Source organism: Astyanax mexicanus, chromosome 13 (genome assembly GCF_023375975.1).
Source record: "Astyanax mexicanus isolate ESR-SI-001 chromosome 13, AstMex3_surface, whole genome shotgun sequence".
NCBI classification, from domain to species: Eukaryota; Metazoa; Chordata; class Actinopteri; order Characiformes; family Acestrorhamphidae; genus Astyanax; species Astyanax mexicanus.
The window spans coordinates 38,274,644-38,286,795 of NC_064420.1; the positions used below are offsets into that span (position 1 = coordinate 38,274,644).

The 12,152-nt window shown below is 37.4% G+C and overlaps 1 protein-coding gene across 3 annotated transcripts in view; it reads left to right on the forward strand.

The window, feature by feature from the left end:
• ptpn11b (protein tyrosine phosphatase non-receptor type 11b) overlaps positions 1-12,152 on the forward strand; it is a 60,046-nt gene that overhangs the window by 32,895 nt on the left and 14,999 nt on the right. For 2 of the 3 annotated variants that reach the window (XM_049462730.1, XM_049462731.1), the window contains exons 3-8: positions 5,175-5,372; positions 8,475-8,667; positions 9,514-9,630; positions 9,823-9,936; positions 11,056-11,152; positions 11,317-11,396. In XM_049462730.1, the coding sequence (XP_049318687.1) occupies positions 5,175-5,372; positions 8,475-8,667; positions 9,514-9,630; positions 9,823-9,936; positions 11,056-11,152; positions 11,317-11,396 (799 nt within the window). The remainder of the gene's footprint in view (positions 1-5,174; positions 5,373-8,474; positions 8,668-9,513; positions 9,631-9,822; positions 9,937-11,055; positions 11,153-11,316; positions 11,397-12,152) is intronic. The other variant, XM_007246268.4, reaches the window with a different exon arrangement.

Here is a 12,152-nt window from a genome sequence, read left to right on the forward strand (position 1 = left end):
GAACTATAAATATGAACTTGTTTTCTTTGCGTTATTTGAGGTCTGAAAACTCTTTTTGTTATTTCAGCCGTTTCTCATTTTCTGCAAATAAATGCTTTAAATGACAATATTTGTATTTAGAATTTGGGAGAAATGTTGTCTGTTGTTTGTAGAATAAAACAACAATGTTCATTTTACTCAAACACATATCTAAAAATTAGAGAAACTGATTCAACAATTGAGGTGGTTACATTTTTTTTTGCAGAACTGTATTTCTTAATTTGGCTGATACTATATATAGTTCCAAAATCTAAATATGAACAGCATAAAAACAATTGCCTGTGATGTATCTGTGCACTGTAGTTGCCAGTAGTGTTTTAGTCAAGACCTCTAGGGCTGAGTCCAAGTCAAGTCCGAGACCACAAGTGTCTGAGACGATACTCAGACCAGATTCCTGCATGTAAGCATGCTATTTTTCTGAGCTGGATTACTCACTGATTGTTGATTACCGATCATCATTTAGACACTAGATATACACTGCACTGTTTAGAAGAGTAAGTCTTGCTGTTTGATCTGATACATCACTGTACATTACTCTGATCTTCTAATCTATTATCAAGCTCGGAATAACAGAATATATCACAATATATATTAAAATTGAATTATTGCAATAAACAGACCAGAACATCATCTAATCCCAACTTTAAACCTGATTCTTAAGGCCTTAATGCTTCATTCTGCTGGGGCCCAGCCAAAGAGTTATCACGATATTGGCTTCTGCAGTACAGAGATAATACAAAACAGCCATATGCAAATGTCCTAAATATCCAAATGCCGTGAGCGCCCTGACCAGTCACAGATGCAGATGAGTATCCTGTTGGAGTTCTGGTGAATTTCTTGAACACCTGGATTCATCAGAAGTAAATAATGGTAAAAAAAAATACCAGCTAATTTTCTTCTGTCAAATTACTGAGTTACTGATTACTGATGCACTGTGTTCTAACGTGTTCCAAAGCAAAATCTGATGCAAAATAGAGCATCAGTAGACAATAACTCTAAAAGATCACTATCATCCAACACTAAACAACTTAGCTAAGGCTACAACATAAGGGTTTATGAGCCTCATGGCAAAACAGAATAAACAATTATTGTTTAAATCAAATAAACTTGAATAAAATAAAGATTCAACAACCTTTTTAAACTTTTTTCAAATAATGGAAGATTGCAGGTGCATTGTTTAATAAAAATACAAGAATTTAAAGACTTAAGAACTACAACTGTGAGTGAATTTGCAGTAAATGCTGGCTAATTCTATTTGCTATCCGATGCATCCTCAGTAGAGCAAAAACATATCTGAGAAATTTAACCATTCTTGGTTGATGTGTTTTTAGGTACTAGAATGCAGCTTGGCAGTGGATAATGACATTAGGGAAAAATCATACAAGAATGCATAATGGGAAACAGTTGTAGTGCTTAGTATAGTGGTGTCATTTAATAATATTTGTTACATTTTTATATTACAATTTATTATAATCTCTCAGTGTTGTTGGGAGGATTTTAAAATTAGAATCTCTTGGTAAAAAAAGTTAGCATTAAAGTTTGTTAAAATTAAACTTAACAAAGCATTAACACAGACCACCACCACCGCACAGCTTGCAGCTCAAAAAAAGCAAAACATTCTACTTTTAAACACAACTGTAGTTCTCAGTTCTCAGTTAGTGCTGGGGTAATTTTCTCTTTTATGGGGGGTCCTCTGTGATTTTATTCCCATCCAGAACGACCATGTATGGGTTTATCTCAGACGTCCTCTGAGAAAATTACAGGTTGGATTACCTACGTTTTTTTGCTGAACTATGTGGTCTTCTGGTAATTTTAGTCCTGTCCAGATGCACATCTCTGAGTTTCTATTTCTATTTTCCACTGCCATGCAGCGTAATTACACTTTGGGTGTGCGTTTCCACTGAGATCCACGCAAACATAACAGTGAGTGGAAATGGAGGAGCTACTGAACTCACATGACCGAGAAAGCCTAAAAACTTACTGGTCCTCCTGTTTTTTCAATTGCAGTCCGGATGCAAGATTTTTATCTTTGAGTAGAAGTGTGAAATATATTTCACAGACATCCCTCTCAGAAACTAATCCCACCCGGATAGGGCGTATAACAGATAACTGTGTGGATAAAGCCAGGTTATTGCATTGTGTTAGCATTGACCGCACTAGTTTTGTACATATTGTCGACACTAAGAGGACTGTGTCATGCTTCACTCTGTATTTCTAACATCATGGCTCTTCCTTCTCTTGCTGTTTATTAACTTCAAGTTAAATTTGAGTGGAAGAGACAGAGTAGCAGAGAGAGAAAGAGAGGTAGATGAGATCAGGTGGGGCTTTTTGGCGTGTCTGGCCGTGTGCCCCGTGATTGCATTAGGCCAGCGCGTAGACGAGCAGCATGGGCCGCTCATTTGCAGCAGTCCTCCGGCCATTAGGCCCCGGCGCTGAGAGCCTGCCGTGCCCTGGCTCCACCGCTCCCGCTATAATGCAATTACACCCAGGAGAGAGTGCCGATTTATGAGCCAAGCCCATATAGAGATGGATGGACGAGGCACGGGAGAGATGAGGAAGAGACAGATTGGATTTATTCCACTTTCATAGCACTCTGTCCTCATAATCAATCTGCAGCGCAGGCTTATAGCGCCTAAACAAGAGGTCATGCATTTGCTGAACTGACGTTTCCTCCTGCGAGATATGATCAGTGCTCAGCGCGAGAGCTTGTGGCTTGGTGCCGGAGCCCGGCTGATATTATCTGCGCAGGTGTTCGCTTTCACTTTTTCCGTATGCTGGCATTTGAAGCTTCAGCAGATTCTCAGCACATTGAAACTCGCAGTGCAAAGGAAAGGTACCTGTCTCGTGCTGGTTCCTTCCTGCTGCATGCTGCGTTTGATTTTTTCTAGCACGTATAAATACCTGTCATCTCTAGAGTGATATAGGTACAGTAGGGGTGTAAAGGCATGTGTATTTGTATCAAAGCATCATGATTTGGTGCATGCAGTTGCACAAAATACATGATTTGAGCTATTAGTGTAGGTACTGTTTTTTTACTGTTTTTAAAAGCCTTGATTGGAGCCAAGGTGTGCCATATTTTTCAGCCACTATGTCATAGATGCATGTTCAAAGTGAAATATCGTTTGTTAACAGCTGGAAAATGCAGGCAATGTTTGGAGACATTTGGAGTGCACAGCTGAAGTATCATTACCTGTGCTTGGTTACCCATAATTCTCTTTTTACATTCAATGCAAGGGTTAAAAAATAGAAGCACAAACATGGGGCCATACATTTTGGAGCAGTATCACAATATGTTACTTAATTTTGGTCGTTACGATTAAACGCAGTGAACTGATGGCAGCATCTTGTAATGAACATCAGCCTGTATTTACAAATGCTAGACTAATTTGTTATAGTTTGAAATTACACATTATTTATAGATTTATAGGTTATTCTCAGATTATAATAGGCTACTCAAATATGTCTTAAAAATTAGCCACATTTTAATATATTTTTAAATTAATAGCTAAAATATGTTGCTCTGTAATAATAACATATATCAGCCCTGCTTAACCAGCTTAAAAATATAATTTTAGAAAATTGACCATATCTTTATCAAAAGTTTACTTTGTAAGGTCCAAATAAAACATAAAAATGTGTTCTTTATTGTTGGTATAAACATGTAAGTATGTGGGGTGCCGAGTGGTCCAGCGGTCTAAAGCGCTGCCACTATGAGCGTGAGGTTGCAGGTTCGAACCCCAGCTCATGCAGCTTTGCCATCAACTGCCAGCGCTCAGAGGGAGCACAATTGGCCCTGCTCCCTCCGGGTGGGTAGGTGGCGCTCTCTCCCCACATCACTCCTACGGTGATGTTTGCAGCACAGGGCGTCTGTGAGCTGCGCTTTCCTCTGAGCGCGCTGGCTGCTCGTCAGCGCTGCATCAGCAGCAGCTGGAAAAGAAGCGGTGGCTGACTACACATGTATCGGAGGAAGCATGCGTTAGTCTTCTCCTGGTGTGTTGAGGTATCACTAGTGATAGGGGGAGTCCTAATGTGTTGGTTGGGTAATTGGCCATGTAAATTGGGGGAAAATGGGGAAAAAAAATACATAAATAAAATAAATTAAAAAAAACATCTAAGTATTCAAGGTGACGTCAGGACTAATTTTGAAATTGCAGATTAGCACCATTGGTTGAGAGCTGAATGCCGAAGCTAACAGTGTTTCTGAGCTGAATAAATTGCTGTGGTTTTTTAATAGATGAACTGCAGTGTAAAGGGTCACAGTCTGGTATCTTAAAACAATAAACTATCATAGCACACCATTTGTTGGAAGTGTTTTAGTAGTATATTTAATTGTATATTGCATGTTTTTTTTCATATATTTTATTTTGGTATTTAATACAGTATGTTTGTATATTCTGCAAATGCCATATCCTTGGCTTTTTACATGTCGAACAGTGGAATTAAGCTTACTATATTCGTCCAAAATCAGTTCAGTGAAAATCAATGATTTTGTATTAAAATATTGTTGCATTAACTGCAAAATCATTAACTCGAATTTAGGAAAATGTGAGCACGAATTGCAAATTGTTCAAATGATTTCAAGAATACGTGGGCATGAACTGCCACATCCTTCGCTCAGTTTAATTATTTTTTGTTCACAGCCCCTCCTGGGTTTCATAACATCATGTAAATTCAGAAAAGTGTGAACTTTTTTAGCTTTATAAAGCTGAAAGCTGTTCTTTATGAATGTAAAATTTTAACATTGCACATACAATTGCTTTGTTGAAACTATCTTACTAAAACTGATTTGTTTAGTTTGTTATATAGTATCAAAAAATCATGCAAAAATGTATTCCAGGTTTTGAACAGAAGCATAATATATTCCTCTGTATTCTTCTGCACAGTTAAATCTGCAGAGCTTTATTGGAGTCAGTGCAGCCGATGTTGAACTGTTCACAGTCTATTAGGCTGCAGACAGGCTTTGTTTGAACTGTAAATGCACCCATTAATGGCAGGAGTTTCCTCTGCACTGTATTTGGATGTGGGTTCTGTTTCTCAGCTCTGAACTGTAACCTATCTATCTTCTCTATCAATACCCTCCCTCTCTCTCTCTCTCTCTCTCCAACCACATCTTCACCACATCTCCTTCGCTCAAGCAGACGGAACGATGAGGTCACCCACATTAAGATCCAGAATTCCGGGGATTACTATGACCTTTATGGAGGGGAGAAGTTTGCCACCCTGGCCGAGCTGGTGCAGTACTACACGGAACAACATGACCTTCTGCGGGAGAGGAACGGAGACATCATCGAGCTTAAATACCCCCTCAACTGTAAAGACCCCACATCTGAGAGGTATCACAGACATAAGCCAATAAGGCATTACATTTTGACCACCTCCTTGTTTCTACACACATGCATTTTATTTTGCTCCACTGACCATAAAGGACATTTTCTAGTTCTATAATTACATTTCGTTCCCTGTATACTTTATTATCCTTCTTTCACCCAGGAGTTCAATGGTCAGGACCCTACAGGAACACCACTGATCAGGTATTATTTGGGTGGTGGATCATTCTCAGCACTGCAGTGACACTGACATAGTGGTGGTGTGTTGGTGTGTTTTTTTTTTTTCACGCTGCAGTTTAGTGAGCAGCATACTTCATATTATACCACAGTTAGTTCCGACCCTGCAATGTGATTGGCTGAGAGAAGTTCTATGAGTGCCATTATCAGCTGGTAATGCAGTCTAACTGAAGTTGTCCGTGTATTACTCCACCACATACAGGTATCCTAGCAACGATGCAGCGCTTACCAGCCAAACAGAGCAGCAATGGAACTATTTTAACTCGTGGAGTGTTTATAACCAAACAGATCGTATTTCTCTTCCTCACAGCGATAATGGAACTGTGGTATAATCACAATAATACACTTTAGGTTTGTGCTATAACAGTAATATTGGCACTGCAGTGCTGTGGTCGTAATTCATCAGATCAGTTAATTTGTTTGTAAAATGTTATGATTTTGAAGAGTGGCTTTTTCTAGGTCTCTTGGTCAGAATCTAACTCCCCTCTAACTTCCGCTCCAGAGCGGAATAGATATAAAAGATTATTCTTAGGTTCCTTTTATTTCTGTTAATAAATAAGAGTTAATCTACTTTTGCAGTAAATACATTAATTCCCTGTGTAAGCGTTTAGACCATACTACATACAAAACCAAATATTTTTCCTTTGGTTTGTTTAAAGCCTTCCTGAACTTCCTGTAATTGGTCTAAAAATCTGAACCATCTAGAAATGTTCTTTCAAACTGCAGGCAAACCGGATCATGGTTCATTAGATCCGAACCGAGACCAAACTGAAAAGTCTGGAAGTCCAGATCAAACAATACAAGTGTGAAAGCACCCGTAGAGGATTAGTGTTGTGCTGGTACAAGTGGATTAGACACAGCAGTGCTGCTGGAGTTTTTAAACACGCCAGTGTCACTTCTGGACTGATAATAGTCCACTAATAGCTTCCCGTGACCACAGATGAAGTCTAGAGGATTGCTAACACAAACTGTACAGCAACAGATGAGCAGCTAGGTAGAAGTGTCTAACAGAGTGGACAACTGAGTGCATCACAGAGTGGATCAGACACATCAGCACAAAACACACTAACACACCACCACCATACCACTGCAGTGCTAAGAATGCTCGTCCATTTAAGAACACAGTGGAAGGAGTATAATGAAGTATGCAGAGAAAGATAAGGACTACAGTCTGTAATTATAGAACCACAAAATGCTCCTGTATGACCAGTAGAGCCGAAAATGGATAATGGGTGTAGAATCAAGGAGGTGGTCATGATGTTATGCTAGATCTGTGTACACACACATTGTGGACATATGAAACCCTGCCCTCTAGTGCACAAAATACACAGAGAAGGCCATTGCCTGGAACCCCTGTAGGCTGGAAACAATGTTCATTAGGCTCTTTTGTGGTGAAATTAGAGCTTTAATATGAGATTTCTTTGCTCATCCATAAAATTGGGCTATGCACCCTAAAAACTTGTACTCGTCAGGTTTTTAGAGTGTGTGTACACTCTGTTTACATGTAAACCAGCTGTCTTTACTGCAGAACCTCCATGCTGCTCTAATTGACTTGCACTAGCCTGCAGAAATGTTTGCTTCTAAGCCTCAGAGCTGCCATAGTTTTCTTTTTTTCGGGTCTAAAATGCTCACAATTTACGATAGCTTGGCTTTTGTGGTTTTTCCTTTAAATGAAAACAACCAGGCCATCCACCCACACATACCTTCACTTTTCCACATTAACAAATCCACCGCATAATGTAGGCGAGCTGTCTACAAACACTTGTCAGTTTTCCAACCACAAACGTATAGTCACTACCGCGTACGGCTGAGCTGTAGTCTGGATGGCAAAGCACTTCAGTTTCCTCTTAATCCACAAAAAATTATGCTTGAGTTTGTTTTTTGTGGGTGTGCAATATTCACTATGTACTTATTAGAGCTTATTATAATTATAATGAGATAATCATTTCTTGCAATTACTTTAATGCATTGAATTATTAAGTAAAAATGCTTATTAATATTTATATCTTATCCCTGTCTGGAAAACCATCCCTTCAATACATCTCTTGCAGTAAAACACCAGCCCATTTTAAATAACTTATTTTACTGATCTTACAGGTTTTATTGATATTTGAGCATTTCAGTTCCAGTTAATAACAAGAATAACCTGCAAGGGTTGAATGCCACTGACCTTATATAGTACAAAGGTAAGCTAGCAATAAACTGTCAAAAAAATTGCAAACTAAAAAAAAAATATTAGAATTATGTAGATAAAAAGTGCAATATTTTTTTCTGGAAACAAGTCATTGGTTAACAGCTTACTTACAGCTTTGAAAACTGATGCAAACATACCAAATGTCAGATTTTTGTCTGATTACTAAGAAACCCTTTGTTTGCATTAAACAGAACAGTGTTGGATATTAATTAAAACATATAAGTATTAAGGCAAAACTTAAAAGTCTATTTTTGTTGCTTAAAAAAAAATCTTGTATTAAATAAATGAGTTCTCAAAATAATTAGTATATTACTTATTAATAAATTAAATAATCAGTAATGACAGCCCTAAGACACATCTGGGTACAATCTGGGTGCCATTTGTTAACCCAGCTAGCTGTTTTCATTTAGTTGCTTTAAGCTGTTGTTTGATGGTCCAGGTGTCTAATTTTAGTCTATTTTTGTGGCTTTTTAACAAAAAATTGTATTAACTAAAATCTCGAAATAATTAATATATTTTAAAATAATAAAATAAATAATTACCAATGACATAAATATAAATCATTTTTCAGTGACATTTCTGTTTTTTATTGTCAGCTGAACTGTGAGTGAACTGCGTTTCTCCATGGTTCTACATAACAGATCAATCCTCACCTCCCCTGTTACCTGTCCCTTCAGGTGGTACCACGGGCATCTCTCGGGGAGAGACGCAGAGAAGCTCCTCACGGACAAGGGCAAGCCTGGCAGCTTCCTGGTGAGAGAGAGTCAGAGCAAGCCTGGGGACTTTGTGCTGTCTGTTCTCACTAATGAGGAGAAGCATGAAAACGTGGACCGCAAGACAAAAGTCACCCACGTCATGATCCGATTCCAGGTATGAAGAAAAGTTATATACATTTATTGATTTAAATGTTTGTGATTTGCAACTGAAGCAGTAGCAATGGCTGTAAATAGACAGCTTGAATACAGCATAATGCAGTATATTACATCAACACAGTTTCATTCAATGTAAATTAACTGAAAGACACCATTATCATAAAAGTAGTACACTGTACACACAAGACTAGCATCCTGTCCCATGACTTTTGTCATGTGCCATGAAAGCTCAGGAATTTTGCACTGACCTGTTGGATATGTGTCTGGGGTCTCCTGCACTGAATGTATATATGAGTTGCTTACCTGCTTTATAACATGGACGATTTTTGCCAGACACTGCCGGCCACAATCATAACCACCCACTGCGCTGTCCGTTGTGGGTAATAATGACTTCTATGATGTATTTCTGATACATATATAATATTGTAGATAGAGAAATGTGGCCCCCACTATCAGGCCTTACTAGAGTCTAATAAGTTCCCTTGCCATGAGCATGCTGGCTAGTCTTCTGCCTCACTCACAAGATATCACCTCACAACATATACAGGTGTTTATTTAACAACGCTTCATTAAAAGTCAGCTGCTAACCCATGACTTATGGAGTGTTAGTTATATAATAATAATATACAACAATGAGCCATAACATTAAAACCACTTATTTGAAATGAATAACACTGATGATTCCACAATACGATTATTGATACAATACGATATGGCACACGCCTAGTGTCTACAGATCACCGAGAAGCATCTCTATTGCTTTGCCAGTAACAATTGTGCCGTACTGCTTCATTGAATTTGTGTTTGTGTTTTTATGATTTTTTTTTTTTTTTTTTCTTTGCAGGATGGAAAGTATGATGTGGGTGGAGGGGAGAGGTTTGACACTCTGGCAGACTTGGTGGAGCATTATAAAAAAAACCCGATGGTGGAGAAGAGTGGGATTGTAGTGCACCTTAAACAGGTCAGTCTTTAATGACCGAGCCGGTGGTTACATAACCGCTTCATCACTGTCTTTCCAGACCATTGCGTCCTTTACTCGACTCTAATTTTCCGAGCAGCTGCTTTCTTCTGTTTGTACTGAAACATCTTAGGCTCTTTTTCTAGTCACGCTCTTCATCGTGATTGATGTTTTTTCTCTCTTTACAAATGGCAGCCGTTCAATGCCACGCGGATAAATGCAGCCAACATTGAGAACCGGGTGCGAGAATTAAACAAAGTGGCAGACAACTCAGAGAAACCCAAGCAAGGCTTCTGGGAGGAATTTGAGGTAGGAGATCATCTAATCGTTTGCTTTCTTTTCACTGTGGAATGTTGAAATTCACTGCAGACTAAAGATTTTTTCTTTTCATTAGCCTGAGGAATGTGACATTTTTTAAATATATTTTTTATATATATTTCTGTCTGTGCTTTTACAAATTAAACTTGGCAGTTTGTTGAAATCACTGTTTGTGAGAGAAGCTAAGGACAAAAGGTTTCCTGTTAAAGGTTATAGCATGACTTCATATTATGCAAGTATCACTGCCTGTCCCCCAGGGGGCGCTGTCTGGACACAAAGCCACTTGTCAGCCAATTTGTCTCAAACACACCTGGTCCATTCTAGAATTGCAGGTACATTTTAGATATGTAAATATGTGACTCATCTGTCAACTTTATTACTGTTAACAACCATTGAAAGTTGACAGTGTCAATTTCACACAGCACATGTATACACAGTATTTAATATTATGCATTTTCTATGTTAACCACAAACTAAATTCCAAACTGCATGTTTATTGTTAACTAAAATTTTAATAGTAGATTTATTTAAAAGCATGAAAAATTGACCAATAAAAAGGTACTGTTGGTTTTTCTTCAATACTTAATACAGAATAATAAGATAAGGTGACGTGAGGGAAAAGATTACTCTGTGGGTCAAGTTTTTGTATCAGATTTCTTTTCAAGGAATATTAGCATTAGATTAGATATTAGATATTTATTAAATTATATATATTTTTTCTTAGATACCAATTCTCACTTAACTACTCAACAGGAGCCTACAAATCCTTATATTTATATCGTTCCGTAGTTTTATTAGTCCTATTTTGATAAAGACTGTATTTTATACCCCAAATAAGGTTTAATATGTTTGAAAGAACATATAAACTCGTTTACTAGGCTTCAGTCAAGCTTCATTTAGAGATGAGCATGTGTTTGCCGATACCTATACAGTATCTGTATATGTTTTTAGGAAAATTAATAAAATATTTATGTGGGAGACGTGAGATGTACCTGCACTTCTAGTAGCCATCTAATAGTACAGTGTCCCTTATATAATAGGGTTGCATCATATCTGAAATATTCTGTTAGTCCTCTATCAGAGCTTTTTCTTCTCTGATATTTTCTGTAGGTGCTTCAGCAGCAGGAATGTAAACTCCTGTACCCCAGGAAAGAAGGCCAGAGACCAGAGAATAAGAGCAAAAACAGATATAAAAACATTCTGCCCTGTGAGTTCACACACACACACTCTCACACATCCACAAATCCACATACATCCACCACCTTCATCTTCTTTTTTTCTGATCAAAGCTGTGCTTGTTATTGAGCTGAGAATTAGATCCTACACACACTATCTGTGGGCTGATCCTAGTCATCCTCCTGTGTGTTCCAGTTGACACCACTCGTGTGGAGATCAAAGACGCAGATCCTGATGTGCCTGGCTCTGACTACATCAACGCCAACTATATCAGAGTGAGTACACATCTCTACTGCTAAATAAATATATACTATACTGTAGCTACACTATGGATTAACAGCTGCTCATTTATATATATATATATATATATATATATATATATATATATATATATATATATATATATATATATATATATATATATATATATATATTTAAGTTAGGGATATAAAACATTTAGCTTATTCTGCTTTTGTTGGAATAACTATCCTTACTGTTTAGAAGCGTGGGTGATATATTGTAAAAAATATAATATCACAATTTTTAAAGACATTTTTTAATGATACACAATATGTCATTGCTTATATGACAAAAATTATCAGTAGGGACAGATTATGAAACCGCAATCCAAATACTAATCCATACTTAGTACAGTGATCTATATTCCAAATCATTATCTATTATTTATTTTCTTAATCACTTTGATTCACTTTTACAAGGTTCCAATTCAACACAATTTCCGATTTGGTTCGATTAGATAACATTTTTTTTTTTTTTTTTTTTTGCTTTAGTAACAGGTTTTGTTTGGAGATTAAATAAGATGTTAACAAATATATATAATGTACAGGCAAGTTTTGACAGACTGACACTGGCTGCATAAAATTAGTCTTTTTCAACAATGAAGATGCTCTATATTTTGAAAAAGGTGTTGTTCAGGGTGTATAACATGACATTTCATTTAAATAACCCTGCTGAACATGGCTTGTAGTGGCCTCTATTGCTGCAATAACAATGCTGGGCTAGGTTAACAC